Source organism: Xiphophorus maculatus, chromosome 1 (genome assembly GCF_002775205.1).
Source record: "Xiphophorus maculatus strain JP 163 A chromosome 1, X_maculatus-5.0-male, whole genome shotgun sequence".
NCBI lineage: Eukaryota > Metazoa > Chordata > Actinopteri > Cyprinodontiformes > Poeciliidae > Xiphophorus > Xiphophorus maculatus.
The window spans coordinates 14,598,405-14,615,532 of record NC_036443.1 but is presented as its reverse complement, the minus strand read 5'-3'; the positions used below and the strand labels follow the sequence as shown (position 1 = coordinate 14,615,532).

General features: G+C 38.1%; 1 protein-coding gene across 1 annotated transcript; it reads left to right on the top strand.

Annotated features, from left to right (window-relative positions):
* Positions 1-813: 813 nt before the first annotated feature.
* Positions 814-16,344, top strand: LOC102221379 (voltage-dependent L-type calcium channel subunit beta-4-like). The gene is made up of 14 exons (XM_005801360.2): positions 814-917; positions 5,020-5,139; positions 5,271-5,393; positions 5,487-5,608; positions 5,831-5,883; positions 6,983-7,002; positions 7,190-7,270; positions 9,624-9,682; positions 9,870-9,970; positions 10,107-10,258; positions 10,737-10,832; positions 11,056-11,226; positions 11,315-11,362; positions 12,541-16,344. Exons 1-13 carry the CDS (start codon positions 876-878, stop codon positions 11,342-11,344), a joined length of 1,170 nt encoding a protein of 389 aa, XP_005801417.1. The 5' UTR covers positions 814-875; the 3' UTR covers positions 11,345-11,362; positions 12,541-16,344.
* Positions 16,345-17,128: the final 784 nt, after the last annotated feature.

Below are 17,128 nucleotides of genomic sequence, written 5' to 3'. Positions count from 1 at the left end.
AAAATGGATGATGTCAAGTCAATCTTTCAGCCACTGCCTTGACTCACTTAAAACTGTCTACCTGGAGTCAGTGGTGAAAGTAAATCTTGATTTTGGTTTATAAAGCAGTGACTGTCCTCAAGCCTAAAAACCTTTCAGAGCTGCTTGTCAGGTATGAACCATGTAGGCCCTTCAGGTCTTTAAATACGATTTCACTCAGTGTCTTCAAAACTAAAACTAAACAAGGAGACGAAGCATTTAGTTTCTATGCACTAAAACTCTATAACAAACTCCTTGAAAACCCGAGGAATGCATAAACAGTTGGTTCCATTAAATCATGATGGAAAACATTATTTCTTTCTCATTATGTTGAACTTTGCTCTTCTACTTTACTTTTGTTGTATTTTCTATTTTTGAGGTAGTTTCATTGTTTTTCCCACACAAAATATTTTGAAGTACCTTGTATTTCAATGGCATAATTCAGATACAAGCCTGCCTTTTCCTCATGCAAGTACTAAGCATCTCTTGACCTTCTGGTGTAGAAATGATTCAACTCCATCTGAACCTTAAGGGTTATGGTGCTTTTGTAAAATCTAAGGTATGATGGAGTAACTTGCGCAATAGAAATATGAGGAGACTTTATTTTTCTGACATATTAAGGATGTAGACATTTCCAACAGTGTGCATGGGTGTACACAAAACAGTGCTGCAGTCAGAGCATTAATTTTCTATGGGAAATGAGTATTGAGGCAGCACAGCAATGGCTGTGAAGCACTTATCCTGAGCGCGCCTCCCTTCCTTTTGCCTCCCTCCCTCACTGTAACCACGGCCGGAGGGGAGGAGGTTTCCACTGTTTTTCTGTGCCATGGGGAGAGGAGAGCACTGGCAGCAGAATCATGTCTGCCTCCGACTCGAGTGCTACAGGACTGATCAACAAGGTACGCTCCTAACGCTGCCTCCGTTTTTGTAGAGGAAAATCTCCCTGCATGCAAATTCAGCTTTTTCGTCCACGAGTCTTCTAAATGGCTGCTCAGAGACATTCAGGGGACTTCACCGTTGTTTCGACAGAAGTGTGCACGGGTTCAGTCACTTTGCCTGCATCTCCCCCCCGTGTGTCTCTCTTTCACCTCCCTCCTTTTCTTCACCCAATGTTGACATGCTGCACTGAACACATGCGATTGGTTTAGTCATGCTTACTGTGTTCAGCTTAAAATGTAGCATTTCACTGGGATTGCGACTCACTGGGCGGCCCATCTGTTGAACATCATCAATTTGGATCAATAGTTTGTTTTAAAAGTCCATCTCTCAGCTAGGAATGTGTTTTGAGTCAACAGAGAGCAGTGTGGTTCCTATCCCACTGAGGATCAGTACATCTGGACTCAAAGAGATTGCAGGCATAAAATTGCATATACCACTATTGTACAGCTTGCTGATATGCTGAAACATTTACAACTTCCTTGGGATAAATATGTGTCTTTGTCTGTCTGTATTTATTTGTTTATTATAATATTTTCAGTTATTTTTTTTATACTATTTTGTTTTTGAATGCTCATTGGATGGGGCATAAAGCTACGTTGTATAATTATTATGTTATGCTTTAGTAATTTTGTGTATCCTTAACCTTATTTTTGTTTTCTATGTTCTTTGTGAGTGCTATTTTAATATATTGCCATAATAATTTACTGTGGTTGTTCAAGACCGTACCATTCGTATTGCTTTGCTAATTTTTGTCTTCTTTATGTGCCAGTATCGTAATTTGTCAGCTCATGTTTTAATTTACTATCTGTAGCTATTTTCTTTTTTCTTTTTATTTTTTACATTAGTTAAGCTCCAGTTTCTGTCAGTGTTTCAGCTAAGCCTACGGCTTTGCATATGTTTCATAAAATTAGGATAGATACTCAGCAACAACAAAGGGTGATTACATATATTCTACTTATATGTCTGACCACCATTTTTACTTGTTGCATTACAAAGTCTTTAAATTAAACTCAAACTCAGCCAGTGTTGTGAAAATAAACATGCATCGCTGTCTACCTTACTTGTTAGTGATATGAATGTGCTGCTCTCTGCTGGTGGAGATCTATAACTGCTGCAATGTCATCATCTCGTGTTTCAGTCTCTGATGGGACTTCCAGCATGTGAGGGCTTTCTCATTATCAGTATGTTTCCTCAAAACCTCTAACAGCTCAGGAAGTAACATATCTGTGGACTGAATGATTAATATAGTCTCAAAACCCTTGAACATATGTAGCATCTTGGTATATGTTAAATTTTGTGCAAAACATTTAATAGTCTAACGATTGTGTTTATTTCTACCTGTGTGGACTATGTGCTGAAGCTTTGAATGCCTAATGTGATGTGTAATGTTGCTTTTACACATCGTTTTAAAGCCTATTTGCTGCAGAAACAGACTATATTAAGTATACCTGCATTTGAATTTCACTTTGTATGGAAGACCAAAAGTGATTAAACCAGATCATTAGAAACTTGGATGCATTGTTGATGCATTGTTTGCACATAAACAAGACAATGTTGATGAGTTGCTTTTGCTTTGTTTACATTTGAATGCATGCTGGGTATTTGTCAGCCAAACAACACATGCACAATGTGTTTTTGATACACATGGCTTTGCATACTCTATGCATCTGAATACAGGAATATTAGCATAACCAGATTTATTGTGTGTTGTTTGCACATGTACACACTTAAGTTTTCACGCATAATCAACAAAACACTGTAAAAAGCTGCATTTATTTTGGAACCAATGAAATTCTGTAAGATTTTTTTTTATCATATACTCAAAATTTAATGCTGCATTGTTTTAGAAGTATGCTACTACAGTCAAAAATGAAATTATTTTAAAACTTCTAGCACATTTTTACCTACGTTTTCAGTAACCATGGATACAGCAGTCCTTAATGAATAAATACTCATGAATATCAAAGCCAAAGAAAGAAAATAGAAATTAGATTTTGAGTCAAAGCTCCCCTGATTACCTGAGCTAAAACACCAGAAAAAGACTAATTTTAAGGTTCAAAGTAGGTTAGTGTGACAAATTCTCTCCTTTCAACTTATCAAGTAATTTCATCAACTATTCTCACCTGAACATGTTTGTCTGTGAAACACATACACTACACACACAAACACACGCATCATTCACCAGCATTGACCCTTTATATTTTAGTTAATTTTGATTTTGCTGTTCATGAAATAATTGGGGGTTTATTCTTAACATTTTGTATTTTTTATTTAATTCACAAGGTCAAAATTCAAATTCAGGCTCACACTTTCAGCTACGTTTTTGTGAATCCTCTAGACTTTTAACTTGTCAACAAGAACCTGATTGTTTTGAGTGAGTGGGGGTGGAGGAATTTGTCACCTGTGATCCTCAGAAAAATGGAAAATCCAAAGAAATCATTAAAGATCTAGAAACTATATTTGTACATTTCCACAACTTGGGGAAGTTTCAACCAATTACAGAGTTAACGGCGATCAGTTCAGACAAAAGGTTTTCCAGATGTGCAACCATGTCTAATGTGACACAAATTTCTCTCGTCTGTGGATGCATACGTTGCCAACCAACAAAGAAGTCCTTGTTTCAAAATTAAATCCCTAAAGCTGATCTGAAATGTTCAGTTGAGATAAATATTGAACTATTTGACCACAATGGCAATAAATATCAATAAACAAACAAATACTTTTAAAGCTAAGAACACAGTACCAACTGTCAAGCATGTTAGCAGCAGAATCATGCTGTGGGTCTGTTTCTCTGCTAGCTGTAATGATTCAATATTTGTGGAGTTACAAAGGAGTGCTACAAACAAATTCTTCAACATGATTGTTTCACTTGAACAATGATTTCAAACATACGTCTAAAGCAGCTTTGGGATGGACCGGGAAGACTTCTGCAATGGCCTATTCAAAACCTTGGCATCTCCTCAAATAAGTGTTTGAGGAATATGTCTAAATGCCAGGAAAGCTATTAGCTTTAACTAAATCAATCATTTCTGATGAAAGTGGTCAAACCTTCAAGGAGAAATATGATGGAAATCCTTTTAATGGTTACAAACAGAGTGGTCAAGGTGAAGCGTTTTAGGAGATTTACTCATGCATCATTTTTATGCAAGGTAAAAATGATGCACGATGAGGTGATTTCCTTCAGACCTTCAGGATTTGGACCATGCCAAAAATAACAAGGCAGAACATTTTTTTCGTGAATAAAGTCCCTTTTTTATCTTCTCATGGACTCTGTGCCATCTACAAATGGCTTTCATATATAAATAGTTCCAAAATCCTTTGCTTTAGATTTTTGCTCAACCTGTTTTGGGGGACTTGGCAATATCAAAGAGCTGCAGCTGAACAGGAGGGAAGAGGCACAACGTGAACCAGCCATGAGGAAAAGGGTCAAATAAACCTTTTAAGATACTTTCTTTGGCTTTTTTATGAGGTTGCTCACTTCTAAATATGATGTTGGTGTGAGAGGATGAGTAAGGTGAGGTTAGTGTTTTAATTTTTAATCAATATAAAGGGACAGATCTCAGGATCTCTCCAGCACTTTCTATTATCCTTTATTTTTTCTTGGAAAGGTTATTTATTGGCTCAAAAAGAATTTCTGTACTGAAACCATTTTTTAAACAGTAAAATTATAAAATGCCAAATAGTGTATTTTTACACTCAACCTTTTTGGGCGCAGACTGGCTTTCCTCCAACACATGTTGAAGCGAATAAACAGGGAAGGTTGTGCCTGTTGTTAGTGTTGCGGTACTCATGAACATCATGTTCCCACGGGAAGGGCTGCTTTGGAAATCTACAAGAAAGGACAAGCAGGTGCAGGGACAGGTATACGATGGGACAAGAATGGAGGACACGGATTATCTGTGTGAAGCGGTACATTTGTTATTTTCCTTTTATTCTAATAAAATTCTAAACAATTCCTTCCGGATGTTATTTTGAAATGGGTTCATCTCTTCCGTCAGGTCACCTCCGAGAGTTTTATTTTTTTAACATTTTCTTTCTCCCTGTCCTTTCGCCTGTCTGAAGGGTTCAGCCGATTCCTACGCTAGTCGACCCTCTGATTCCGACCTGTCCCTGGAGGAAGACCAGGAGGCGTCTCGGCGTGAAGCCGAGCGCCAGGCTCAGCTTCAGCTGGAAAGAGCCAAGGTAAGAGGATAAAATTTATGTTAATCCCTTAAAAATCAGTAGTACGAGAACTCTACTTTGATGTTAAGTCTTCTACGTCTATGGACCCTAAAGGATTGCTGGAAACTGCTTTATATACTTGTCCTCAACAGTCCAAGCCGGTAGCATTTGCAGTGAAAACCAATGTGAGTTACTGTGGGGCCCTTGATGAAGATTGTCCAGTCCAAGGTGCTGCTATCAACTTTGAAACCAAAGACTTTCTGCACATAAAAGAGGTAGGAAACATTAAAACTCAACATGACAACAATCCACGTTAAATTAATCTTTAGATATAATGTTAAGTCATTGTGTAATTTCCTTCCCTGCAGAAATATAACAATGACTGGTGGATTGGTCGGCTTGTGAAAGAAGGGGCAGACATTACATTTATCCCGAGCCCAGTGAAACTGGAGGCCATGAGGATAAAACAAGAACAAAAAGCAGCTGCCAGGTCAAAACACACACGGCCCTCATGGATTTGTTTGCTGCCACTCTGTATTTCTGAGTTTCTCTGCCCTGATTTTTACCAGCTTCCTCTGCAGTACACACTGAAAACTTTTTAAAGCTATAAATAACTCTTGCTCGTGTGTGGAGCTTTTTTCGGAGCTCTCCAAATTGCCTCCTGAGGGGATTCATCACGCATAATAAAGTTTTGCATTATGTCGCTCTGCAGGAAAGGAGGGAACGCATCATCGGGAGGCTGGAGGTCCACCCCTCCATCTGCAGGTAAGAGGGACTGGAAGAGCTGGGTTTCGTTTTTCGTCTGCTGGAACTTGGTCATCCCCACAGGTCAGATTTATATATGCAGTAGTGAAAAGGCTCATTTTAAAATAATGCCAAAGAAAGGAAATAACATTTAGAATAACATTCATGTGATTGACTGAATCTAGTGTGAAGCGCTTTGGGATCCTCTGGACTTGATAAAATCTTTGTTTGTGTGAAACAAAGAGTTCACAAAAACTAGTAAAAAGTCACTTTTTTGGTTAAGAACCATTTTCTAATTGTGGCCAATGATCAGCTTAATTACGCTCAGCAACTTCACAGAAAACTACAGGACTCGATATTTACATTATAGATCTGTAAACGGACCATCTCTTACTGATTGTTTCACCTTCATATCAACAGTAGGAAGAGCCTGCTGGTCCCATGATGACATTTTAGAACTTTTGGAGACTTCTTTTAGCATCTTGTGATCTGCTTTAAAGATAAACTTGCTTGGATGATTAGTCCTGACCATGTTGGCAGCCATTTTGACATGTTCAGAGCTTATAAACTATTATCTGATACAATCACAAGTCTATGTTCATTTGAATCCTCTTTGAATCCATTACTAGACTCATATGGTAATCCAATATTATGTCTAAGCTAGGACTTTTAAACTACATTTCTGAGGTTTAAACAGGACAAACTCCTTACGATGCTGAGCAACAATGTTCCCATCCTCTGTTGTTCCCATATGTGACCCTGCATGAATTTAGGCAATTTAGCAGGGAACAACTGTTGGGTCAGAAATTTTCTTTTCTGCTGTTTTTGGTTGGTTACATTACAATATTGTTTTATCATTCATGTTAATGATTGTATGTACAGAGGAGTTAGGAATATACATGGACCCTAATATTTTTACCTGGCTGTAAAATCCATCCATCCATCCATCCATCCATCCATCCATCCATCCAGTTGAGAATTTCAGTGTTGAATAATGCATAAGAACCCTTTGACTGAACTCTGGACTCTCTGGGTATTTTATTTACTTGTAGTTTTGTATCCTCTGCTTTTTTTTCTTCTCATAAACCATGTTTAATGTTAATTGTATTTGTCCTAAAAGCCAAGCAGAAGCAGAAACAGGTATGTTTGTCCTTTTCCTTCCTTGTCTCTTTGTATTTTATTTTTAACTTTGCAGTTCATACTCTGCTGCTAAGTGCACAGCCATCCAATTTTTAACAAATTATCTCCTGGAGAGTGTTTCCATTCACTTCAGTGTTTCTGTGCTCTTCTGTCCTCCATCCCCTGCCTGCGTTTGTGACCTCTGCAGACGGAACATGTTCCTCCCTATGACGTGGTTCCCTCCATGAGGCCCGTGGTGCTGGTGGGCCCTTCACTGAAAGGCTACGAAGTGAGTTGATTACCCACTGAGTTATCTTCTTTCATTGTGCAAAAGCTGTTACAGAGAAATAGGGCAGACATCTTGAGACTTCAAAGCTACAACGTCAATGACTCCCTGTTGGGAAGTTATTACAACACTGACTTTACAGTTCACATTATTCCCTTTATTACAAAATACTTTATTCAGATTAAAACAAACGGTGAACAAAACAAAAGTATGCAGGCATTTGTAACTTTGCATCTCATAAATGTTCCATTTAGATAGGAGGTGAAGCATACTTACTAAACTAGAGAAACAGCCCTGAAGCATTGTTTTAAACACTTATGGGATCAACCTGTGAGGTTTTGCTGTCACCGACCTAGAAACAGGTTTTGGAAATAGTTTCTCTGACTGTAGATATAAGTGAGGTTAAGGTCTCCATCTCCCAGAATTCAGGTTTTCGAGTTCTTGAAGTTGTCAACTGTGAAACCACTTATTGCCACTTGCCATAAAAGAACAAATCCCTCAACTAACTTACTTTGAGAGTGACTCTTTTCTTGTAGCCATTGTCGACCTAAAGAATGACAGACAATCTGCACAATTTGAGTAGTATGTTCTGTTGTCTTTCCCATTTTGTAGAGTAGTTTACATAAATTGGCCTCTGTAATATTTTTCCCCAGGGGAAATAGGAAATTGTGGATTACTATTTAAAAATTCTCTAGACACTGATCAACCTAGAAAAGATTTATAATTTGTCATGTTAAATTTAAAGAAGAGGCATTGTTTGGGGTACCAAAAAATAAATACACTTTTATGTAAGTGTATGCAAAGGTTCATAAATCGTCTGCAGAACATCAATGTAACTGTAACCCTAGAAATGTACCAAATACATTCAATTGTGTTGGCGCTCAGTCTTTTAGAATGTTATTCAGTCAAAAATGGACTGGATTTTCAGATCCAGTGAGATTTTTTTTTTCTAGAATTATCCAATGAACAGCTAAACTAAACATTGCAGTCACATTCTTCAAAGACTGCCGCCTCTTGGATCAGCTAAACCAATATGTCTCCTCATATATCCTAACTCAGTTCATATTAGAAAATTACATCACAGCCGCACTGTGTATTAAACCTACAAATACACATTGCGGTCTCTCCTCTGAATCCTTCAGCATGGAATGAGTCTGTGTATGTTGAAATGCAAGGCGAGTGGTGTGTTTCTAAGCCTCTGTGTTTTCTCTCTGCCCTGATCTTGCCGCTGTGCTCTCGCACACTGCATGCCAAGACGTCTGTGTTTGTGTGCATGTGTGTGAAATATTTATGCATTGCAGTGGTGCGATGTGCTTCGGGGATGCTCCGGTGGTGAACACCAACTTGCCTCCCTCTCCCTCTGCCTCTTGTTCTCATTCTCTCCGCTTTGTCTCACTTGTACATATTGCGTGCTGCCACTCCTTGATGCTCTTCCATATTAACTCCTCTCTCTCCTCTCTGAACCCCCTCTTGTGGTCACTTCATTTCTCTGCATCAGAATGGAAGAGCAATGCTATTTAAAAGCCATCGATATTTTCTCCAACTGCTGGAAATTAGACAGTGCAAACATGATGATGCCGCCTTAGAAAAATCCAGAATGAAGTCGTGTTGAAACATTTTTTTTTAGAATTACAGTTTTAGGTTTGTCCCTGTTTTAGTTTAAATATTCATTAATTATCCGTAACATATCAATGCTAAAGCTTGTGGAGATTCAAGGTAATGACAGTGAAACTCATTGCTGAAGTGAATGTGGCCACAAAACTTTTCAAAACTTTCTAGTAAGTACAATAAAATCTGTTCATTTACGCTTTAGGCTATTTGTATCTCATTAAGTTTTTCAAACATGTATTGTAGTAATATCATTTAGTTATATAAAATGCAGATAAATACATTTAGCTCATGCTCAATCATTTATAAGCACACATTGTTAACATTAACTTACCATGGTAACTAACTACATAAACTTTTTTTTTCAACTAAAACACATTTTAGTTGGGTAGATGTTATTGTTTTTTGGGTTAAATGTCTTTTTTTTTTTCTTCTAAATGCCACTGAGAACAGCCCCAGGGCCTCAAGTGGTCCATTTCTCACAGCTTCAGAAAATAATCGCATTTAGTGACAATTATTATTTTTACTTGAGCAGGCCTACTAGCCTAAAAATTAAAAGACAGAATCAAGGAATGTACTTATAGTCCAGTGAAAACAATATTTGTACCAGGGTCTAATGATCTGGAACATCATTGTAATGAGAAAGAGAACAAAGCCTTACAAACCAGATGAAGATATGATAATTTGTGTCTTCATTGTGCTATTATAGCAATTGTTTTCTGACTTCTTTGCACTTTGTTTCACGTAGGTGACTGACATGATGCAGAAAGCCTTGTTTGACTTCCTAAAGCACAGATTTGTCGACAGGTGAGCACGGCTGTCTCTGCTGCACAAACACTGTGTCTGAGTTCATTGTGGTGTTCTGCCTATCACGTTTCATGGTGGGTAGGATACAACATGATGAGGAATTATTTTTAGCTCCCTGAGAGTACAGTTTCACTCCTTTGACATGGAACAGTAGTAGATAAGATGTGATAAGACGCTCCTTCCTCAGGATCACTATTACACGGGTGACCGCTGATCTGTCCCTGGCAAAGCGCTCGGTGCTGAACAAGAAGGCCATAATGGAGAGATCCAACACTCGCTCTAGCCTGGGTAAATAACGAGAACAGATGCCTTCAATCTTTTGGTGGTGAATGAAGATCAATAAGCGCTAAGAATAGATACCTCCACTGACTCTTGAGTTAAAAACAGATTCCAGTAAATGTTGTTTTTTCTGGTTTCCTCTCAGCTGAAGTCCAGAGTGAGATAGAGAGGATCTTTGAGTTGGCAAAGTCTCTTCAGCTGGTCGTCCTGGATGCAGATACCATCAACCATCCAGCCCAGCTCCTCAAAACATCTCTGGCTCCCATCATCATCTATGTTAAAGTGTCATCACCCAAAGTACAGTAAAGCCTGCATTATGTTTGGAAAAAAGGATAAATCAAAACAAGTTTATGGTCCTTTTTCAAAAGGCACAACAGCAAACCAGTCTGTTTTAATATGGAAGCAAACAGTCAGCTGCTTCAATTTTATCAGGTCAAACAGTTTAGGCTTTCATTTACAGTATTACATTAAATTAGTTTTTTTTGTTTGTTTGTTTCTTTTACCATGTCTGTTAATTTAGACTCCAGTCCTTCAATCTTTTACATTAAAAATTGTTTTCCTGAAGTAATTTTTTACTTTTTTACGTTTACTCTGTTTTAGACAGTTTATTAATATATGGGGGATTGCTCACACCACAGCTCTGCAGGCAAAATATTTCTGGATTTTCAGGCTAAATATCAAATGGAAATAAACTAAAGGAATTTATTTAGTGAGACCAATATTTCTAAAAAAAAAAAACAACAACAACAATCATTGTCTTTGATTTATCCTACAGGTTCTTCAGAGGCTGATAAAGTCTCGAGGGAAGTCCCAAAGCAAGCACCTCAATGTCCAGATGATGGCCGGGGACAAGCTGGCTCAGTGTCCTCCTGTATGTCCCTCTGTTTAAATTTCAATCTAAGTCCATCTGTTTTATTTAAAAAGGTACAGCACACATTAATAAGCAAACAGCAAAATGTACATGAGCAATCCAACAGATTAGTTTCCATCACTAGTTCCAGTGTCTGATGTGAGAAAGGATACAGAAAGTTCTGATTGGAAAACAAAAACTACAGAGAGTTGTGAAAGTATTTTTTGTGCTTTTGGTTCTTCAGGAGATGTTTGACGTAATCCTGGATGAGAATCAGCTGGAAGAAGCCTGCGACCACCTCGCGGAGTACCTGGAAATTTACTGGCGAGCTACACATCTCCCTTGTTCTGCCCTAGTTAATCCCTTGCAGGACCAAAATATGGTCACCCCACCTTCAGCCAACTCCAGCCAGCAGGTACAAACACACAGCCAAGTAAAATGTTAAACTTATATTAAAGTACCATTAATTAGCTTTACCTTCTCTTCTTTTTTGTCCAAAACAGTTTTCAGAGACTCAAGAGTTGATAGAATGATTCCAGCCTCGGATGCAGGTGAGCAGATAATAAGGTTTTTGTTTGTTTGAATGTTGTTGTTTTTATGAGTTAAACCATGTGTCATTTATTTATATTTTATAATTTCATTCATCCAAACAAAAATGTTTTTTTAAATAGGGTCCTGTGGAGATGTAATCAAAAATCTGATAAAGATGGCAGCTGTGGTTAGAACATAGAAAATAAGACTGTGGAGGAAGTCTCCAGGTGTTGCAGAAAGAGCATGTTCTCTCTGACGGCACAGAAAACAGGGGGCATATTGGATCCTGGAAAGACTGCTGTGTTTCAAGAGGAAGGAAGTTGTTGTGTCTTGTTTTTATAATGGGTGCAGGCGTGGAACAGAAAAAGATGCTAGAAATTCTTGTTTTGTGCCCAGATTGTTAGACATCTGACTTCATGGGGAAAGAAAAGTGGTTTCACTATAAATGTCCAAAATCCAGAATAAAGGTTTATGCTGCACAAAAACTGTCAGGCTACGAATTTATAACAGATGCAAAGTAGCAGTTTAGTTGAACCGAAATAAAACTTTCTGTTATACTGTTGGTGGGAGACCAAAACGCAAGCCAGAATCCAGGAGACAAATAATAAAATAAGTTTTAATAGTTTCAAAACAACTTACAAAATACAAAGGTAAACACACGGGGAGCCAGGGAGTAGGTAGAGTCAGGGAGACAGAAACTATAAACATTATCTCACTAAAATAACTAAGAACAGAGTGGCTTAAAGTAAGACAGAATGGAGGTTGATTTTATTAAAACAAAGAATAACTAAAGTCAAACACAGGCAACAAATGATCAAAAATATAAACCCAGAAAAATCCCAAAACAACCCAGGATCCTGACACTTTAGACAGGAGTGGATTTAAGATGGCAGAAAACTGCTTTGCAACTGAATCCCTATGATTTCTTATCTAAATCAAGATCATTATTCACTGCATGTAAGATACTAAATATTGATTGCCTCTCCACAAAACCCTACTTAAAAATATTTTTCATCGAGTAATTAGTTTTCCTCCTCAGAAATTCCTTAGTAACATTTTTAGTTAAGAAAACATTACTTAACAAAAACTTGTGGAAGGCAAATGGGGACAAATGAGAGTAGTCATCTCATCAAAGCTAGATGAAAAGTTAAAGAATTTCTGTAAACATGCACATTTGTGTGCGTTTCTTTTTCTGCAGGAGCAGCCTGTGCTGTCGGCTGGGGTCAGAACAGTCAGGACATGGAGAACAGGGACCACCAGGGGGCAGCAGCGTCCCTCCTCTCATCAAAGCCAGCCATCACCTTCTCCACATGTGGAGCAGAGAGAAGAGCTGGGTCCATGCAAAGGGTGAAAGAGCAGAAGTGTGGTGAGCTGGGATAGGAGGAGAAATATTCCACATCGGGAGGAAGATGCACCCAACTGCAGCCTCACTGCTGCCCCAGGGGCCAGACATCCCTGCTCCCAACGTCAACTGATAACTCAGGGCCACTTTCTGCCGCTGCAAAAACACCGGTTTACAGAAACCGGGGAAACAGCGCAGTCACTGTTCAACTCCTTACCAACAACCCTCCCATGTAATACTTTCTCCAATCCAGACGGGTGAAAAGAAACAAAAAATCCTAATATCCATGAAAGATGAGCCAGCCCATGAGTGTCTGTAGCTGTCTGAAGCACACAAAGGCTGATTCATCTCTCACTGGAGATGCATCACACATCTAAGGGGCTGAGGTATATTAGTCCATGATACCACTGGCACAGAAAAGCTGTTAGCACATCACCAGGTTTCCAGTGCAGGGCTCTTAAGGTTTAATGTCTGATTCACCTTGCTTCCTTGCGGGTGCAAGGAGTGACAGAAAATCTATTATGTATGTCTTCCATGTCCGCAGCTTTAAATGAGCTGCCATTTTAAATGTTTAACTGAAATGCTTCCTTAAAAGTACATTTGCTCCTGTCAGTCATAGCAGTATCACTTTTGCATGGAAACACATGGGAAAAATTGCAATTTTGTCTTTCTTTATCCTCTTACTTTCCACTCCTGGTTAATTCAGTATTCTTCTTTTTGTCTGCTCTTGTACTAAAACAGTTTATACAACTATCTGTTTCTCATATATTTGCTCTCAGTGTACCAAATGCATATCTTTACATGTAGCTTTTATGCAAATAATGTATAACAAACACTGACAGCACACATTTTCTACGTCTTTGCCACTGCTGGCGAATGTAAGTAAAATCTGGTGTGTGAGGAAAGAGTCCTTATGGTAAAATGTGCAGACAGTTGAAGTCCAGCCCTGGGATCGTAGCTTTTTTCTTTAACTAATAAAACCAGATGTAAATCGGTCACATTTAGTTTTGAATCTAAAATAAATGTATCCACTGATCTTAGTCACATATTAAATGGTCTTACGATGCGTGGGAAGCTGTAGCCAGCCGTGGTTCTGGATGCAAAATGGCTCATCCCCCCTGAGTAGCGTCTGTCATTTCTGATTTCCACTGGCTGAAGCCCAACATGTTACCAACACATTTATTCATATTTATTAAGTATTTTAGGTAATTTTATTCACAGAATTATATTAAGTTATTGATTAAGTTTGTAAATTTCTCATATTTTGGCATGAACTAAACCTAAGACACACGTCCAAAAGAGAGATACACAGAATCAAGTTCTTGTAAATTTAACCAGTACTGATGAAAATGTAATTTGTTGCTGATATTAAGCTTTAAGATTTGAGCAGAAATGAATGATCTTGTTTTGATAATGATGATCATGCAGTCTTGTATTAATTTAGTAGGAATAAAATCAAATCTGATTGTGACAAGACATTTATAGGATTTAGGACTGAACAGCGAAGATCTGCAAGGAAAACAGTCATCCATGCCTATTAGAAAGTCAATATTTTCAGTCAGGATGTTTTTGTCCCTGATGCCAATCTGAGTCTTTGATGAAGAACCTGTAGCCGATACCTACTGAGCTCCAAACTTTGGTCATGTCTTCATTCTTTAGTTGACAGCAACAGACACTTTGTCGCAACTTGTGTGTGTCTAGTTCAGCTTTGCACTTTTGACGACTTAAAACACACAGCTACAGTCTTCATCAAATTCATTCTGCTGCTGCTGACGATATTTTTATGCACAGCGATTGCACTGAAGACCATTGCTGTCGTCCTCACTGCTTGTTTCAGCCTCTGTGCCACATTACTAAGCATTTTGGCTCATAGGTCATCAAAGTCGTTCTATGGCTCAGACATACGAAGCAAAACTGCTTGCAACACAGGCATATTCCTCAAATACAAAATCTATCTAACTGAATAAAAATGCTTCAAAATCCATGTCTAGACCAGTTTAGAGTCAGCATAGTGTTTACTAAAGCTAAATAATTTGTCTGAAACTTAGGTCTTTGTGTCAGTTCTGTGGATTAATCTAGAAGACTATCTGTCCTTAAAAGTTTCTGCTCTGCAAAGTGGACCGCACTGCAGACAAGAAATCCAAGGCAAAGCGATCTCCTTTTCAAAATTAATGTAGTTATAGACAGACTTTAAGGGCATCGATATTAAAGACTTCTGTCTTTACTATTAATGACTACATTGTTTATTTTTACTAAAATTCTGTTCCTCCTCTTAAATATTGTGAGAACATTTAACTACGGCTTCGGACATTTAAAAAAATTCTCCAAGATTTTATCATATCTTAATCTTCAATCATTTTTAAATTAAACTCTAAAAGAAATAACACTTTAATACTCACCCACTGGGCACTTGTATGTTAACATAAATAAATAGTCTTGAAATATTATTAATCCTATAATATATTATCCTGTTATTCAAGCAAGTCCAACAACTGTGACTGAAAAACAACAAACTCTAAACTCGCCCAATGACTGCTAACTTTTGTACACGTGAGATTTTAAAGTTCCTGGAGGGATACTTTTGTTCATTTTTGACATGTTTATGTAAAATAAGCATGGCAGATCTTAAACAGTGTGGTGACTACTGAAGATGTTTAGCTGAATCTCAGTCTGAAATTGCAAGCCATGCAGTGGTACAGTCTGTCTCCAATTTGCCTCATTTGTTTGTTTGACACCTTATAGTTCTTAACGTCCATCTCAATACAACTGCTTCGAAATTATTAGGAAACAATGTTCACCTAAACTCGTGTAAATAACCTATTGTATGTGCATGGCATATTGTACTCCTGTTGCATCAGAAGGGCTGCAAGGATCATCCTCACATGAGCAAATCAACATAACCACTTACATATGCATTATAAAAGATAAGCTGTAAATACTGTAAATGATTAGTATTAAATTCCATGCAAACGTTGCTAACTCTGACCAACAAAAAGTATTTTGTTCTTTGTTTTGTTTTGTTTTTCACAGTACACAGCTCAGAAAGCATGTGTTTATTTGTGATATCCTCTGTTTTTAATATGATGCACTTTTTATCCAGGACCAGAGATGTCTTCCACTGAGACTGACATACACTTCTAATCGATCAGGCTGGAGATTAAAACCTTCCACCTGACAAAACACCAAGAGCACAGGACCTTCTTAGGATAAAACCTTAGATAAACCAGATCCTCTTTTTTTTTGTTTGAGTTGTATTGCAGAACGATTCTATTATAACTAAACTATTTTTTTCCATATCCAAAGCACAATGTTTTTATTACTATTATTTATTTCACTGGCCTAAATTTTGGATGCAATATAAAGTTTAGTATTGATGAGCTACAAGCTGAGACTATCAAGATATCTCCTCGGTTGGGGTGGGGTATAATTGCACTGCTATTGTTTATATGGATGCTTTTTTTTCCTCTTTTTTTTTTTTTTGATGCAATAAATGCACTCAATGTCTGCCGTATGTACCTCCAGCTGTGATCCCAACAACGCTGCTGGTTTCAGACAACAGGACGAAAGCCGTCCGACATTGTTTGATGATGAAATGTGCTTGGTGTGTGTCTGTAAACGCCACACAAGAACGAGGGGGTAAATAAAAATGTTACAATGACATTCTTTCGTGGTGTGCTTTTATTTAAAGAGATTCACATATCCCCCCAGCAGAGGGCGTGCATGTGCAGTTATGGAGGCAGGAAAACTAAGTGAAGTGAAGCCATGCTCTTGTCCTGGGTCGGGTTTCCTGATGTAACATGGTTTTGATTGTTGATAGTAGTCTGAGGCCCTGGGTCTCAACAGGAAAAAGATAACGGCTCCCTCAGGTTGGGGGTTAAGTCTTCGCCTCAAAGTACGATAACATAAATAAATACCTTCTTAGGTATTCTGTTCATGAGTGATGTTAAAGTGGAGTGAGATATAGAGAGACAGTTTGCTAATAGTTATGCAGGGGCTCCTCCAGTCTGTTGTGGGGAATAAAGAGCCGAGCCCCAAAAAAAAAAACCATCAAAGCTTCTAATTTTTCAGTCTGTCATGAGACATCATGACTGAATGAGATTCTGGATACAATCAGCAGAAGTTAATATCCTTGTACTTCTTTATTTCCACTGAAAATGTTTTGAGGTGTGTGAATAAGGTGGATTAGAAAGCTCACAGCAAGGTCTGGATTTCAGATCTGAGTTGTGTCTTTCTGGAGCTTCTGCTTTCTGACTGCACCGGTTTTCTCGCTTATAAAAACAAGCCTGTTAGGTTAATTGGAGATTTCAGAACTGACCTTGTGAGTAATCGTGTGTATGTGCAGGGTTGTGTGTCTCCATGAAGGACATGCAATCTGGCCAGGTCACTCTGGAAGGTGTCACTTTATACCTGATTATTATTCACAGCCACCTGTTTCTCTGCACCC

Excerpts from the sequence above, each read along its gene's own strand:
- LOC102221379 (XM_005801360.2), top strand. The coding sequence starts at position 876 with ATGTCTGCCTCCGACTCGAGTGCTACAGGACTGATCAACAAG. Across the intron at positions 5,140-5,270 it reads TTCAGCTGGAAAGAGCCAAG|TCCAAGCCGGTAGCATTTGC; the intron begins GTAAGAGGATAA and ends TGTCCTCAACAG. Across the intron at positions 7,003-7,189 it reads CCAAGCAGAAGCAGAAACAG|ACGGAACATGTTCCTCCCTA; the intron begins GTATGTTTGTCC and ends TGACCTCTGCAG.